Raw genomic sequence first — 13,910 nt, forward strand, 5'->3', positions numbered from 1 at the left:
GACAAAGTTCAGTGAAAAGACCCTAAACAAATAAATTTAAATGGTCTGAGGAGAAACGTAAACTTACCAATGTGCCATTTATGACATGGAGTGGCAAGAAATGGCTAAGGCCTGGGCCTATGTTCATGACTAGTGGTTCAGCTTCACATGATGATGGAAGCCCTCATCCCACCGCTAGTAAAATTATAAGAGTTAAGCTGGCAAAAGCACAGCAAAGAACTGTGAGTTCTAAGATGGTATCACAAATCCACAAATCCACAAGTGTGTCTGTGGTTGCGATGCCTGACCTTCCCAACATTGGACAGAAAGAGGTGGCTCCTTCCACCATTTGCACGCCCCCTGCAAGTGCTGGAAGTGGCACCCGCAGTCCAGTTTCTGATATTCAAAGTGAAGATGTCACTGTTGAAGTACACCAGGATGAGGATATGGGTGTTGCTGGCAATGAGGAGGAAGTTGACGATGAGGATTCTGATGGTGATGTGGTTTGTTTAAATCAGGCACCAGGGGAGACAGTTGTCCATGGGATGAATAAGTCCATTGTCATGCCTGCGTGTTGCCTTTGTCAATCCATAATAAGTAGGGCTAAGGACGTTAACCACCTAGGAACATCCTCCCTTATACGTCACCTGCTGCGCATTCATCAGAAGTCATTGTCAAGTTCAGAAACTTTGGGTAAGAGTGTAAGCAGTCCACTGACACCTAAATCCCTTCTTCCTCTTGTACCCAAGCTCCTGCAAGCCACACCACCAACTCCCTCAATGTCATCTTCCTCCTCAGTTAGGAACGTCAGTAGTCCTGCAGGCCATGTCACTGGCAAGACTGAGGAGTCCTCTCCTAACCGGGATTCCTCCGGAGGATCCTTGAATGGTACGCCTGCTGCTGCCGTTGCTGTTGTTGCTGCTGGGACTCGATCATCATCCTAGAGGGGAATTCGGAATTGACTGTCCAACAGTCCTTTGCAAGAAAGATGAAATATGACAGCAGTCATCCTGTTGCAAAGCGGATAACTGAGGCCTTGACAACTATGTTGGTGTTAGACGTGCATCCGGTATCCACCATTAGTTCAGTGGGACTTAGAGAATTGATGGAGCTAGTGTGTCCCCGGTACTAAATCCCATCTAGATTTCACTTCACTAGGCAGGGGATACCGAGTGTCCTAAAAAATGCAGTTGTGCCCACTGTCCACTTAACCACGGACATGTGGACAAGTTTAACAGGGCAGACTAAGGACTATATGACTGTGACAGCCCACTGGGCAGCAACAACAGCAGCAGCGGCACCAGTAGCAGCATCTCGCAAACGCCAACTCATTCCTAGGCACGCTAAGCTATGTATCACCGCTTTCTATAAGAGGCACACCGCTGACAACCTCTTATCGCACAATGGCTTACCCCACTTAGGTGGTCATTCCGAGTTGTTCGCTCTGTAAATTTTTTCGCATCGCAGCGATTTTCCGCTTAGTGCGCATGCGCAATGTTCGCACTGCGACTGCGCCAAGTAAATTTGCTATGCAGTTAGGTATTTTACTCACGGCTTTTTCTTCGTTCTGGCGATCGTAATGTGATTGACAGGAAGTGGGTGTTTCTGGGCGGAAACTGGCCGTTTTATGGGCGTGTGGGAAAAAACGCTACAGTTTCTGGGAAAAACGCGGGAGTGGCTGGAGAAACGGAGGAGTGTCTGGACGAACGCTGGGTGTGTTTGTGACGTCAAACCAGGAATGACAAGCACTGAACTGATCGCAGATGCCGAGTAAGTCTGGAGCTACTCAGAAACTGCACAGAGATGTTTAATCGAAATTTTGAGAATATTTTGTTCGCAATTTTAAGAAGCTAAGATTCACTCCCAGTAGGCGGCGGCTTAGCGTGTGCAATGCTGCTAAAAGCTCGGAATGAGGGCCTTAGACTCTCCTGGGGATTTGTGATATCGGACAGTGGTGATCATTCCAAGTTGTTCGCTCACTAGCAGTTTTAGCAGCCGTGCAAACGCTAAGCTGCCGCCCTCGGGGAGTGTATTTTAGCTTAGCAGACGTGTGAACGAAAGGATCACAGAGCAGCTACAAAACAAACTGTGCAGTTTCAGAGTAGCTTCAGAACTCCTCAGCGCTTGTGATGACTTCAGACGGTTCAGTTCCTGTTTTGATGTCACAAACACGCCTGCGTTCGGCCAGCCACGCCTGCGTTTGTCCTGCCACGCCTGCGTTTTTTCGAACACTCCCTGAAAACGGTCAGTTTACACCCAAAAATGCCCTCTCTCTGTCAATCAGTTTGCGGCCAGCAGTGCGACAGAAATGCTTCGCTAGACCTTGTGTAAAAATACATCGACCGTTGTGAAAGTACGTCGCACGTGCGCACTGCTCTGCATACGCATGCGCAGAAGTGCCTTTTTTGCATCATCGCTGCGCATCGAACATTTTTAGCTAGCGATCAACTCGGAATGACCACCAATGCTACCAATATTGCCTCTGTAGAGCCAGTTTGTGCAAGGAGAGATTGATTGCTTCTTTTTTGGTGGGGGCCCAAACCGACCAGTAATTTCAGTCACAGTCGTGTGGCAGACCCTGTCGCTGAAATGATGGGTTTGTTAAAGTGTGCATGTCCTGTTTATACAACATAAGGGTGGGAGGGCCCAAGGACAATTCCATCTTGCACCTCTTTTTTCCTATCATCATGTGCTATTTGGGGACTATTTCTTTAAAGTGGCATCCTATCTGACACTTCTATATATGTCCAGTGGTACTGCCATTTAATTCCAGTGATTTGGACGTATAATTCCATTGATTTCGCATTATAATTCCAGTGATTTTGCAGTATAATTCCAGTGATTTGGACGTATAATTTCAGTGATTTTGCCATTTAATTCCAGTGATTTGGACGTATAATTCCAGTTATTTGGACGTATAATTCCAGTGGGAATTGTTTGTGTTACTTGGCTTAGTCATACAGCTACCTCATTGCACCTCTTCGACATCTTTTTATGAGGTGCTGTTTGGGGTCTAGTTTTTGAAAAGTGCCATCCTGTGTGACACTGCCATATGAGTCCAGGGGTATTGCTGTATTAGTCCTGGGGTACTAACGTATAAGTCCACCAATTGCAGAATTTTTTTTAAAATGACAGGGGCATGCTGGAGATGCTGTCAGTGGACCGAACAATTGCGGCCCACTCTCGACATTCAGCCTCTGCGTGACACTACTAGATGGGCCAGTTGGTTGTGTTGCTTAGCTTAGTCATACAACAACCTCGGTGCACCTTTTTTTATTCTTTGCATCATGTGCTGTTTGGGGCCTTTTTTTTTATATCTGCCCTCCTGTCTGCCACTGCAGTGCCACTCCTAGATGGGCCAATTGTTTGTGTCGCTTGGCTTAGTCATACAGCTACCTCATTGCACCTCTTATACATCTTTGCATGAGGTGCTGTTTGGGGTCTAGTTTTTGAAAAGTGCCATCCTGTCTGCCACTGCAGTGCCACTCCTAGATGGGCAGGGGTTTGTGCCACACACTTGTGTCGCTTAGCTTAGTCATCCAGCAACCTTGGTGCAACCTTTTGGCCTAAAAACAATATTGTGAGGTGTGAGGTGTTCAGAATAGAGTGGAAATGATTGTTATTGAGATTAATAATACCGTAGGATCAAAATTACCCCCGAATTCTGTGATTTTGGCAGTTTTTATGTTTTTTTCAAAAATCATCCAGATCCAAAACCAAAATCAAAACACAAAAGGGTGGTTTTGGCAAAACCAAGCCAAAACCAAAACACAAAAGTGGAATTAGAACCAAAACACAATACACAAAAAGTGCCTGCCGCACATCTCTACTTACAAGCTGTGTGGCTGATAAGTGTTTCTGGAGTCCATTTAGTACTGGCTCTAGGAAAGTTGGAGCTGCACTGGCTGATGTTAAGGGAGTCAGTCATTATCAAGGATTCCTGTTACACCTTGAGGTTGCCGTGGTCCCATATCCCTTGCTCTGCAAAGTGATTGATGCTGTGCTGCTGTGATTTATTGTTTATTTTTCCACTATACTGCATTATTCCCTTCACTTGGAGCTCCATCTGCTGACTGTATGCCATTATTGCAGACACATTACTCCTAGTTTCAGTTGTCACTATCACATCATTGGGGTATATTTACTAAGATCCCGATTTTGACCGAGATGCAGTTTTCTCTTCAAAGTGTCATCTCGGTCATTTACTAAACTCAAATCACGGCAGTGATGAGGGCATTCGTATTTTTTTGGAAGTCCAAGAAAAAAAATACGAATGAATACACCATCGGTCAAATACGCCAGCAAATTAGCAGAACTCGGTCATTTACTAAAAAGTGCAAATCTCAAAAGAGCCAAACACTGCCGTGAAAAATTACAAATCGTAAAAAAGTGCTAAAAAAAAACAGACCTGCTTTTTTGAGCCGTGATTGGATAGGCATGCACGGATCCATGAGATCTGTGCATGTATATCAGTGGGAAGGGGTGGGAAAGTGTTATTTTTCACACAAAAAAATTGCGTGGGGTCCCCCCTCCTAAGCATAACCAGCCTCGGGCTCTTTGAGCCGACCCTGGTTGCAGAAATATGGGGAAAAAAAGGACAGGGGTTCCCCCATATTTAAGCAACCAGCATCGGGCTCTGCGCCCGGTCCTGGTTCCAAAAATACGGGGGACAAAAAGAGTAGGGGTCCCCCGTATTTTTGAAACCAGCACCGGGCTCCACTAGCTGGACAGATAATGCCACAGCCGGGGGTCACTTTTATACAGTGCCCTGCGGCCGTTGCATCAAATATCCAACTAGTCACCCCTGGCCGGGGTACCCTGGGGGAGTGGGGACCCCTTCAATCAAGGGGTCCCCCCCCAGCCACCCGAGGGCCAGGGTTGAAGCCCGAGGCTGTCCCCCCCATCCAATGGGCTGCGGATGGGGGGCTGATAGCCTTTTTGGATAGTTTTGAATATTGTTTTTAGTAGCAGTACTACAAGTCCCAGCAAGCCTCCCCCGCAAGCTGGTACTTGGAGAACCACAAGTACCAGCATGCGGCGGAAAAACTGGGCCGCTGGTACCTGTAGAACTACTACTAAAAAAATACCCCAAAAATGACAAAACATACACACCTTGAAAGTAAAGTTTTAATACATCCATCCACACAAACATATACACATACTTACCTTATTTTCACACGCAGGTCGGTCCTCTTCTCCAGTAGAATCCATGGTGTACCTGTTGAAAAAATTATACTCACAATATCCAGTGTAGATCGGTCCTCTTCAAATCCATTTGTTATCCACGTACTTGAGAAAATATAAAAACGAATACCCGACCACGAACTGAAAGGGGCCCCATGTTTTCACATGGGACCCCTTTCCCCGAATGCCAGAAACCCACTTTGACTTCTGTCTAAGTGGATTTCTTCAGCCAATCAGGGAGCGCCACGTTGTAGCACCCTCCTGGTCGGCTGTGTGCTCCTGTACTGACTGACAGGCGGCACACGGCAGTGTTACAATGTAGCGCCTATGCGCTCCATTGTAACCAATGGTGGGAACTTTCTGCTCAGCGGTGAGGTCACTTTCGGTCAACCGCTGAGCAGAAAGTTCCCACCATTGGTTACAATGGAGCGCATAGGCGCTACATTGTAACACTGCCGTGTGCCGCCTGTCAGTCAGTACAGGAGCACACAGCCGATCAGGAGGGTGCCACAACGTGGCGCTCCCTGATTGGCTGAAGAAACCCACTTAGACAGAAGTCAAAGTGGGTTTCTGGCATCCGGGGAAAGGGGACCCATGTGAAAACATGGGTCCCCTTTCAGTGCGAGGACCGGGTCTCCGTTTTTTTATTTTTATCAAGTACGTGGATTACAACTGGATTTACCGAGGAGCCTTCAACACAGGATTTGGTGAGTATAATTTATTCAACAGGTACACCATGGATTCTACTGGACAAGAGGACCGACCTGCGTGGGGACATAGGTAAGTATGTTTGTATGTTGGTGTGGATGGATGCATTAAAGTTTTACTATCAAGGTGTGTGTGTGTAATGTCTTTTTTTGGGTATTTTTTTAGTAGTAGTACTACAGGTACCAGCGGGCCCGTTTTTCCGCCGCATGCTGGTACTTGTGGTCCTCCAAGTACCAGCTTGCGGTGGAGGCTTGCTGGGCCTTGTAGTACTGCTACTAAGAACAATATCTTTCACTTTACAACAAAGGCTATCAGCCCCCCATCCGCAGCCCATTGGATGGGGGGGACAGCCTCGTGCTTCACCCCTGGCCCTTGGGTGGCTGGGGGGGGACACCCCTTGATTGTAGGGGTCCCCACTCCCCCAGGGTACCCCGGCCAGTGGTGACTAGTTGGATATTTGATGCCACGGCCGCAGGGCACTGTATCAAAGTGACCCCCGGCTGTGGCATTATCTGTCCAGCTAGTGGAGCCCGGTGCTGGTTTCTTAAATACGGGGGACCCCTACTCTTTTTGTCCCCCGTATTTTGGGAACCAGGACCAGGCGCAGAGCCCGGTGTTGGTTGTTTAAATATGGGGGAACCCCTGTCCATTTTTTCCCCATATTTCTGCAACCAGGACCGGCTCAAAGAGCCCGAGGCTGGTTATGCTTAGGAGGGGGGACTCCACGCAATTTTTTTTTTTAGTTTTACAGTGCTTATTTAAAAAAAAAAAAAAAAAAATGAACCCCAGCACGGATCACACAGATCCTGCCGAGATTCATTGTGGTAAAGTCGGCAGTGTTTTGCTAATCACTTCCGTAAAAAACGGAAAAAAAACACGAATGACATCGACATCGGAAAACCCGAAAAGGCAAAATACGGCAGCTTAGTAAATTAGTCGTAATCAATTCAAAAAGTTGCAATTTTACACTGTCGATGTCATTCGTGATTGATCTTTGACCTTTTTCGAAAAAATACGAATTTTAGTAAATATACCCCATTGACTGTATTTTGCATATAAATAACTGCTGCCCAAAATCTTTATAATTTTTCTAGTTTTCTCATTTACTTCACTCATGTGATGTTTTTGCTCTGTTCTGATGGGAGACCCCTCCTGGGCGAATGATTTCCCTATAAACTCCCTGTCGCTCATTTTCTTAGTGATATGATATACCAGTTTTTTTTCTAGAGGAGTTGTCCTTTTATATATACATGCTCCTCTCTGCATCGCTTCTCATACTTCTCAATATAACTGCGTCATGCCTCCTAAAAAAGTTAAGGTGGCTAAGACTGTCTCTCAGGTCACTTTTTTTAAGCCGTCGTTTAAATCTTCTAAACCTAAAAAAGCTGAAACTCTCCTGCTTCAATCTACTGTACCAGCACTTCTTCTCTGGCTCAAGTCACTGTTAAACATAGCGCTATTGATGATAATGATGCATTAACAGTTGCAACTATGAAAGCACTATTGTCACCATATAAGGACGAAGTGGCTGCTGAATTTAAAGTCACCCTCCAAACGTGCCAACAGAATATAGATGAACTGGGAGGCCGAACCGACCATCTTGAGACAATAATGGAGGATGCAGTTGGATCTCACAATGCACTTATTACTTCGCATGACCAGTTGGAGATGGAAGTTTCGCCTTTGAGGCATAAGAGCACGGATTTGGAGGATAGGTCTAGAAGAAATAACTTGAAACTAAAAGGTGTACCAGAAACTGTTTCTAATAGAAGCTTACATGATTACACTACCAATTTATTCCGGAAATTGACACCGTCTTTGGCAACGTGCGATCTTCTGATAGATCGCATACACCGCTTGCCCAAGGCCCGGTCTGCACCTGACGATGTACATTGAGATGTTCTGATGAAAATCCACTTCTTCCATGTAAACGAGGTGATATAGAAGGCTGTTAGACCGACATCTGATACCTCAGGGGCTCTTGGCTCCCTCCAACTGTTTAGGGATTTCTCCAGAGGCACGTTGCTGAAATGCCTGTCACCAGTGCTCTTAGGAAAGCCAATGTCCCCTATAGGTTGGGCTTTCCCACTAAATTGTTGATAACGCGGGACAACTCCACAACTGCTATAAATAACCTGCCTGATGGCATGAAGTTGTGGAGAAATGGAATCTGGCAGAGTCTACTGTTCATGGCTCCCCGCCTCGTGGACTCCAGCAGGACTGGTCTACGGCTGGGCCAAGACGATGAGTACCTGGTGGTTCCTTTTGGCTCCCTTGCTATGGATTGTTTACTGACGGCTCCGAGGTTTGATTCTTTTATTGTAGGTTGAAGCTGTTTTTTCTCTCTGTGCATTTCCTTCATTTCCTAAGGTCTCAGATCTTCATGATATGGTTCATGGTTAGTATATAATGATGTATCTATTATTTTTCTGCTTTTGTTTCCCTGTTTGGTGTTTCTCTCTGCCGCTTATTGCTCTGATGTTTTGAATGTCTTCAGTCTTTTCCTTTTCGGAGGGAGAGGGGGGGACACATCGAAGTGGGCAACAGTTTATGTCTCAACTTCGGGTGGCGCAGAATAGTTGTACTATTATAAACGACGGGAGACTGGTCACTAACCCCCCCATGCTTACTCTTCAGGCGACCATGGTATGGCGCCTGTCTCGACCCCATGTGAGGTCAGTTTGTTTTTTGTTTTTTTCCTTATGTGTTTGTGTGTATTTTATTTTTTGTGCTGTGTTCTTTCTTACTGCCAGACTTCCTTTTTGCAGAACCTTTTATAATAGTTGTTAATCGCTGCTTAGTTTTTATTATTTTATTAACAATTATCAATGTAGTCTCTATTAATGCTAAGGGACTGAGTTCAGAAGAGGAAGACTTGCCTTAAACTATTTTCATAGATTAAAAGCACATATTGTGGCGGTTCAGGAAACCCATTTTAAAAATGCAGCACCTCCTCTGTTTCGGAACTCTAAATACCCCCTTTGCTACACAGCTAATGGCCGACAGAAGAAAGCAGGTGTGGCTATCTTAGTTTTCCACCTCTGCTCATTCAGGGTCTCTTCACAATATTCTGATCCAGAGGGAAGATATCTGATTTTAGTGTGGACTCTAGACAATGTAGATGTTACTGTGGTGTCCTGTTATGTCCATAATATTAATAGACTGTTACTGTATATTTTTGTAAGAAGTTTTGTACAGTTTTGCAGACCCATTTTAAAGAGGCACTTTTGGGTCTTGTGGACTTTAATATGGTACTTGACCCGATTATGGATAGATCCAGACAGATCGTTTCACATAGTTCCACGCCTCATGATTTTGCTAAAGGAATTGGTCTACTGATTGCGGAATACGATCTTTATGATGTTTGGAGATCTAAACATCGCACAGTGAGAGACGTTTCGTTCTATTCCTATGAACATAGATCATATTCTAGAATCGATCTATCGCTTTCAGACAAATAGACTCTAGCCTCTAGAAGTAAAATAGATATATTACCAATGACATGGTCGGATGACTCCACCTTGTCGTTGGTACGGGATATTGGTGCCAGGAGGGTCACGCCTGGGCCATGGAGGCTGAGATTTAATGCCCTCTCTCTCCTGGAAGCTCGACAAGCTACTCAACAGTCTGTGTCCCATTATCTCAGTGAGAATGACCCTAAAGACACATATTCAACCATTGGTGTTCTCTTAAGGCTGTCGTTAGAGGTTCAGCTATACAAATAGCTGCAAAATTAAAAAGGGACTATAAACGTATTTATGAACAAGCTGAAAAAGAGGCTCTTGATTTGGAGCGAGCGCATAAAGTAAATCCGGCTGACAAGACTCTTCTTAAGCGACTTCTCCTGGCCCCAGAAAAAGTTAACTCTTTTTCATTAAAAGAAGTACAGCGCAATCTAGCACTGCTTAATCAGAAGTTCTATGTTTTTGGCAATAGTGCCGGCCGATTGTTAGCCAGTAAGTTGAGGGGGCGGAAGGCGAGAGACCAGGTGCACCATGTATACACCATTAGAGGTTCAACTTCTAAGGTATCTGACCCGTACCAAATTGCTAACACGTTTGCGGAATATTATTTAAACCTCTATAATTTACAGGATGATTTAAACACCCCTCAGCCAACAAAGGCGGACATTGATACCTTTTTACACTCCTTATCACTCCCTTCGTTAGACTCTGAGGCCCGCCTGTCCCTGAGCTCCCCCTGGTCCACAGATGAAATAGTAGCGACCATTGATTCGTTATCATCTGATACAGCCTCTGGCTCGGACGGATTCCCATCACACTTTTACAAAGTATTAAAAGCCAAGCTGCCACCGGTTCTGACATCCGTGTTTAACAAAGCTTCAACTGTTAAGTGTTGCCTAAAGGAAATGCTATCTGCACAAATTGTGACTATTCCTAAACTTAGGAAATCACCTTCCTCGGTGTAAAACTATAGGCCCAGAGCCTTGCTAAACGCAGATGTCAAAATATATGCCAAAATGATTGCAAATCGTACAGTATTTGCCCCTTTTTGTCTACTCTTATTAAATCGGACCAGGTGGGGTTTATACCGGGCAGACAGGCTCCAGACAACACACGTCAGGTTCTTAATGTCACAGACTATTGTGACTCCTACAAGTCCCCTCTTCTAGTTCTTTAGATGCCGAAAAGGCGTGTGATAGACTTCATTGGGGGTTTGTACAGGCCGCGTTGCTGTGTTTTGGCATTCCGGGAAACATACTTGACTCTATCCTTGAACTTTACTCTTTCCCATCTGCTAGAGATTATGTCACTAGTTGCCTTTCAAAAAGTTTTGATATCACCAATGGTACGTGACAAGGCTGCCCGTTATTGCTTCTCATCTTTTGCGTTAGCAATTGAGCCCCTGGCTGAGAGAATCAGATCATCTGCGGATATCTGTGGTCCTATCATTGGTGATATTTTTCATAAGATTATTCTCTTTGTGGATGACATTCTCTTATGTTTATTGAAGCAGTATTCTGAGGTATCGTATTATAAACTGAATACTTCAAAGACTGAGGCCCTCCCTCTCCATATTCCTGCAAACTTATTACAGGGATTAAAAGAAAACTTTAGGTATGCTTGGCAGTTTAAGTCTCTCAAGTATTTAGGGGGTTAACCTAGCTAGGGACTGTGATTTAATAGATTGCAATTATAAACCTTTATTGACGTCCTCTGAGACTCTGACGAAAGAAATCTCTTGGTTGGGCCGCATAGCGGCTGCTAAATTGGTGCTGTTACCTAAATTAATGTACCGCTACCGTACTATTCCAAGACTTCTTCCCAGACAATTATTTAACAGGTTTAACCAAATTCTTATTAAATATGTATGGATAGGCTCTAAGCCCAAAATAGCCAGAAATACTATTTCCCTTCCGAAACTTAGAGGAGGTGCTGCCTTTCCAGATTTTGAGGCATACCACTCCGCCTGTATATTGAGCCAAATTAAAGACTGGTTCCGATCTGATTCCCTAAAATCTTGGGTAATTATTGAAAGTGCGATGATGTCTCCTTTTGCTCTCCCAGATCTCCTATGGCTAAAGGAGTTTCCACGGATATTCAAGTCTGGCATAAATTTGTATCCTCTAACATAGGAATTACTTTACCATCATTAGAACTTTCCCTAACTGCCATACTGTAGCTGCCTTAATTCCGTCTCTACACTTTTATGCGTGGGTTTTATTGGGCTTGACTTCTTTGAATGAGATGTGTTCCAGGTAGATGGTCTGGTACCCTTTTATCTCCTTCAGAGTAATGGTGGGTGCACACTGGCAGATATATTGGCCGATCAATTGATCGGCTAATATATCATCAACTGGTCAGCGGGTGTGTAGAAACGATGTCTGTGAACTGTGTCGGCCCTGCTGCACAGACGATGACCAGTATATCTGTAGATACATTGGAACATCGTTCTGTGTGTACGGCCGACCTGGAACCGCTCAATAACCAAACACACAATGTCGTGACCACACACCGGCGCTACTAGTTTCACCAAACAGGGATAAATCTTCTTAATAGCTTACTTTTTTTCAGTAACAAAGTTATACACTTGTTGTCATGAATTCATTTCAAGGAAGACACATGTCTGAAAGAGTGAGACATACACAACATAGTGCAACCAATTTTGATGGTAAATGGAAGGACTATTTATTTGTTCAACTCACAAAAGGTATGGATAAAACTCGCATATCATCCACCAGACGATGTTATTTCTCAGCTCCCATGGAAACTTCAATGTAATGTTGGAAATCGTCCACTAGATGGCATAGAATGCCCAGAGCCGCACATGTGCTGGGGACTTAAAATAATGTAGATATGGTGCAGTATGTCTAACCATATAACAATTTTATTTTTACAAATAACACACTTACAAAGAATAAAAGTTTAAAAGCATATATCACCAATTGGTGATTAATACCGGATTCCAGAGTCCAAACAGATTCAGCTGAAATGGTATCCTGGACAGGGCTCCGGAACGGCAGGACCTTGTGCTTAAGCGCGCTTTCGGTCTCAGAGGACCTTCCTCAGAAGCATAAGGTTGTCCTGTTCTGTAAGTCTTTAAATACCCTCTTAATTGATCTCCTCCACCTGAGGACGATCGTGATCCTGACGCGTGTAGGCTTCTCTTGCGGAAGTACGTCACCGGAAGTGACGTATGCGTTCCACCGACGTCTTAGTTCTTCCTGTTTGTGTTCCAAACCGCGGTATTTTAGTTTTCAGCAGGCGGTCGCGTTTTCGGACAGATTTTAAAGTCCATATTTACATCATTGGGGATATGGTTATGGAGAGGCAGCATGGAACAAAATAAAACATAAATATGTGTAAAAAGACTATATAGTCAAAAAATACATGCATTAAAAATAGAAGAAATTCTAAAATCAAGATTCTAAAAACCATTTGAGCTCAAAATCGGAATTGAGACCATTGGGGATTAGGGAGCCAAGTTTATAGATCCAGCGCATCTCAGCTTTAGCTAGGGGGACCTCAATGTCTTTGTCTCGCCATGTTGGGTTAATTAATTGGATGCCCCAAAAAGATTTAATTCCACATAGCTTGCCCCATGTACATTTTTAAAATGGGAAGACAGGGCATGGGTCTCCAAACCCCTTTTTATGTTGTACAGATGTTCCCCTAGCCTTGTTTTTAAACATCTTGTTGTTTTCCCTATGTATAGCAGGGAACATTGGCATTCTATGGCATATATGACGTTTTTGGAATTACAGGTGATAAATTCCTTTATGTCATATTTTGTCCCATTCACAGAAAATTCCTTTAATTTATTTGTGCCTTTTGTAGCTCTGCACATATTGCATGTGGTGCATCGATGGAAACCCAAGGTGCGGATACTGCTCCTTTTATTATTTTCAATGGAGCTGTGTACCAGTTTATCTTTCAAAGATTTCGATTTCCTATAGATAAATGCAGGTTTTATTGGTAAACAGGGGCCAATGACAGGATCTTTTTTAATCACATTCCAGTGTCTTTTAAAGACCTTTTCGATTTCCTTGTGTTGACTATTAAAATCACAGACAAATGACCACTGATAGGTGTCATCTTTATTGGTTGATTGTTTTTTGCCAATAAGATCTTGCCTATCGAAAGTGTTGACTTTTTCTTGTGCTTTAGTAAGATGTTCTAAGCTGTAGCCTTTTTGTAAAAAGCGATTTGTCATGTCGGCAGATATAGTGTTACATACTTCAGAGTCTGTGCAATTTCGCTTTACTCGTATATATTGACTATATGGTATACTATCTAGCCAATTGATGTGATGTTGGCTGCTAATACCAATATAACTGTTAGAGTCAGTAGGCTTTCTGTATAATCTAGTTTGTATTGATTGATTTTTTATATAAATACACAGATCTAGAAAGATTAACTCTTCATTACTAATGTTGGTTGTTAGTTTGATGTTAAATTCATTCGTATTTAATGTGGTGCAAAAGGAATCAAGTTCCTCTCTACTACCATTCCAAAAGAAAAGCAGATCATCAATATATCTGCGCCAGAGCACCAAATTCGCTCCCAGCACGCCGCCGC

At 43.8% G+C, this 13,910-nt stretch overlaps 1 protein-coding gene across 1 annotated transcript in view; it reads left to right on the top strand.

Moving 5' to 3' along the window:
• The window catches only part of TRPM2 (transient receptor potential cation channel subfamily M member 2), a 177,652-nt gene that overhangs the window by 107,909 nt on the left and 55,833 nt on the right, over positions 1-13,910 (top strand). Inside the window, 1 exon segment of the mRNA XM_063932704.1 lies at positions 5,184-5,191. Coding sequence (XP_063788774.1) covers positions 5,184-5,191 — 8 coding nt within the window.

This window comes from Pseudophryne corroboree, chromosome 7 (genome assembly GCF_028390025.1).
Source record: "Pseudophryne corroboree isolate aPseCor3 chromosome 7, aPseCor3.hap2, whole genome shotgun sequence".
In the NCBI taxonomy this organism is placed as follows: domain Eukaryota; kingdom Metazoa; phylum Chordata; class Amphibia; order Anura; family Myobatrachidae; genus Pseudophryne; species Pseudophryne corroboree.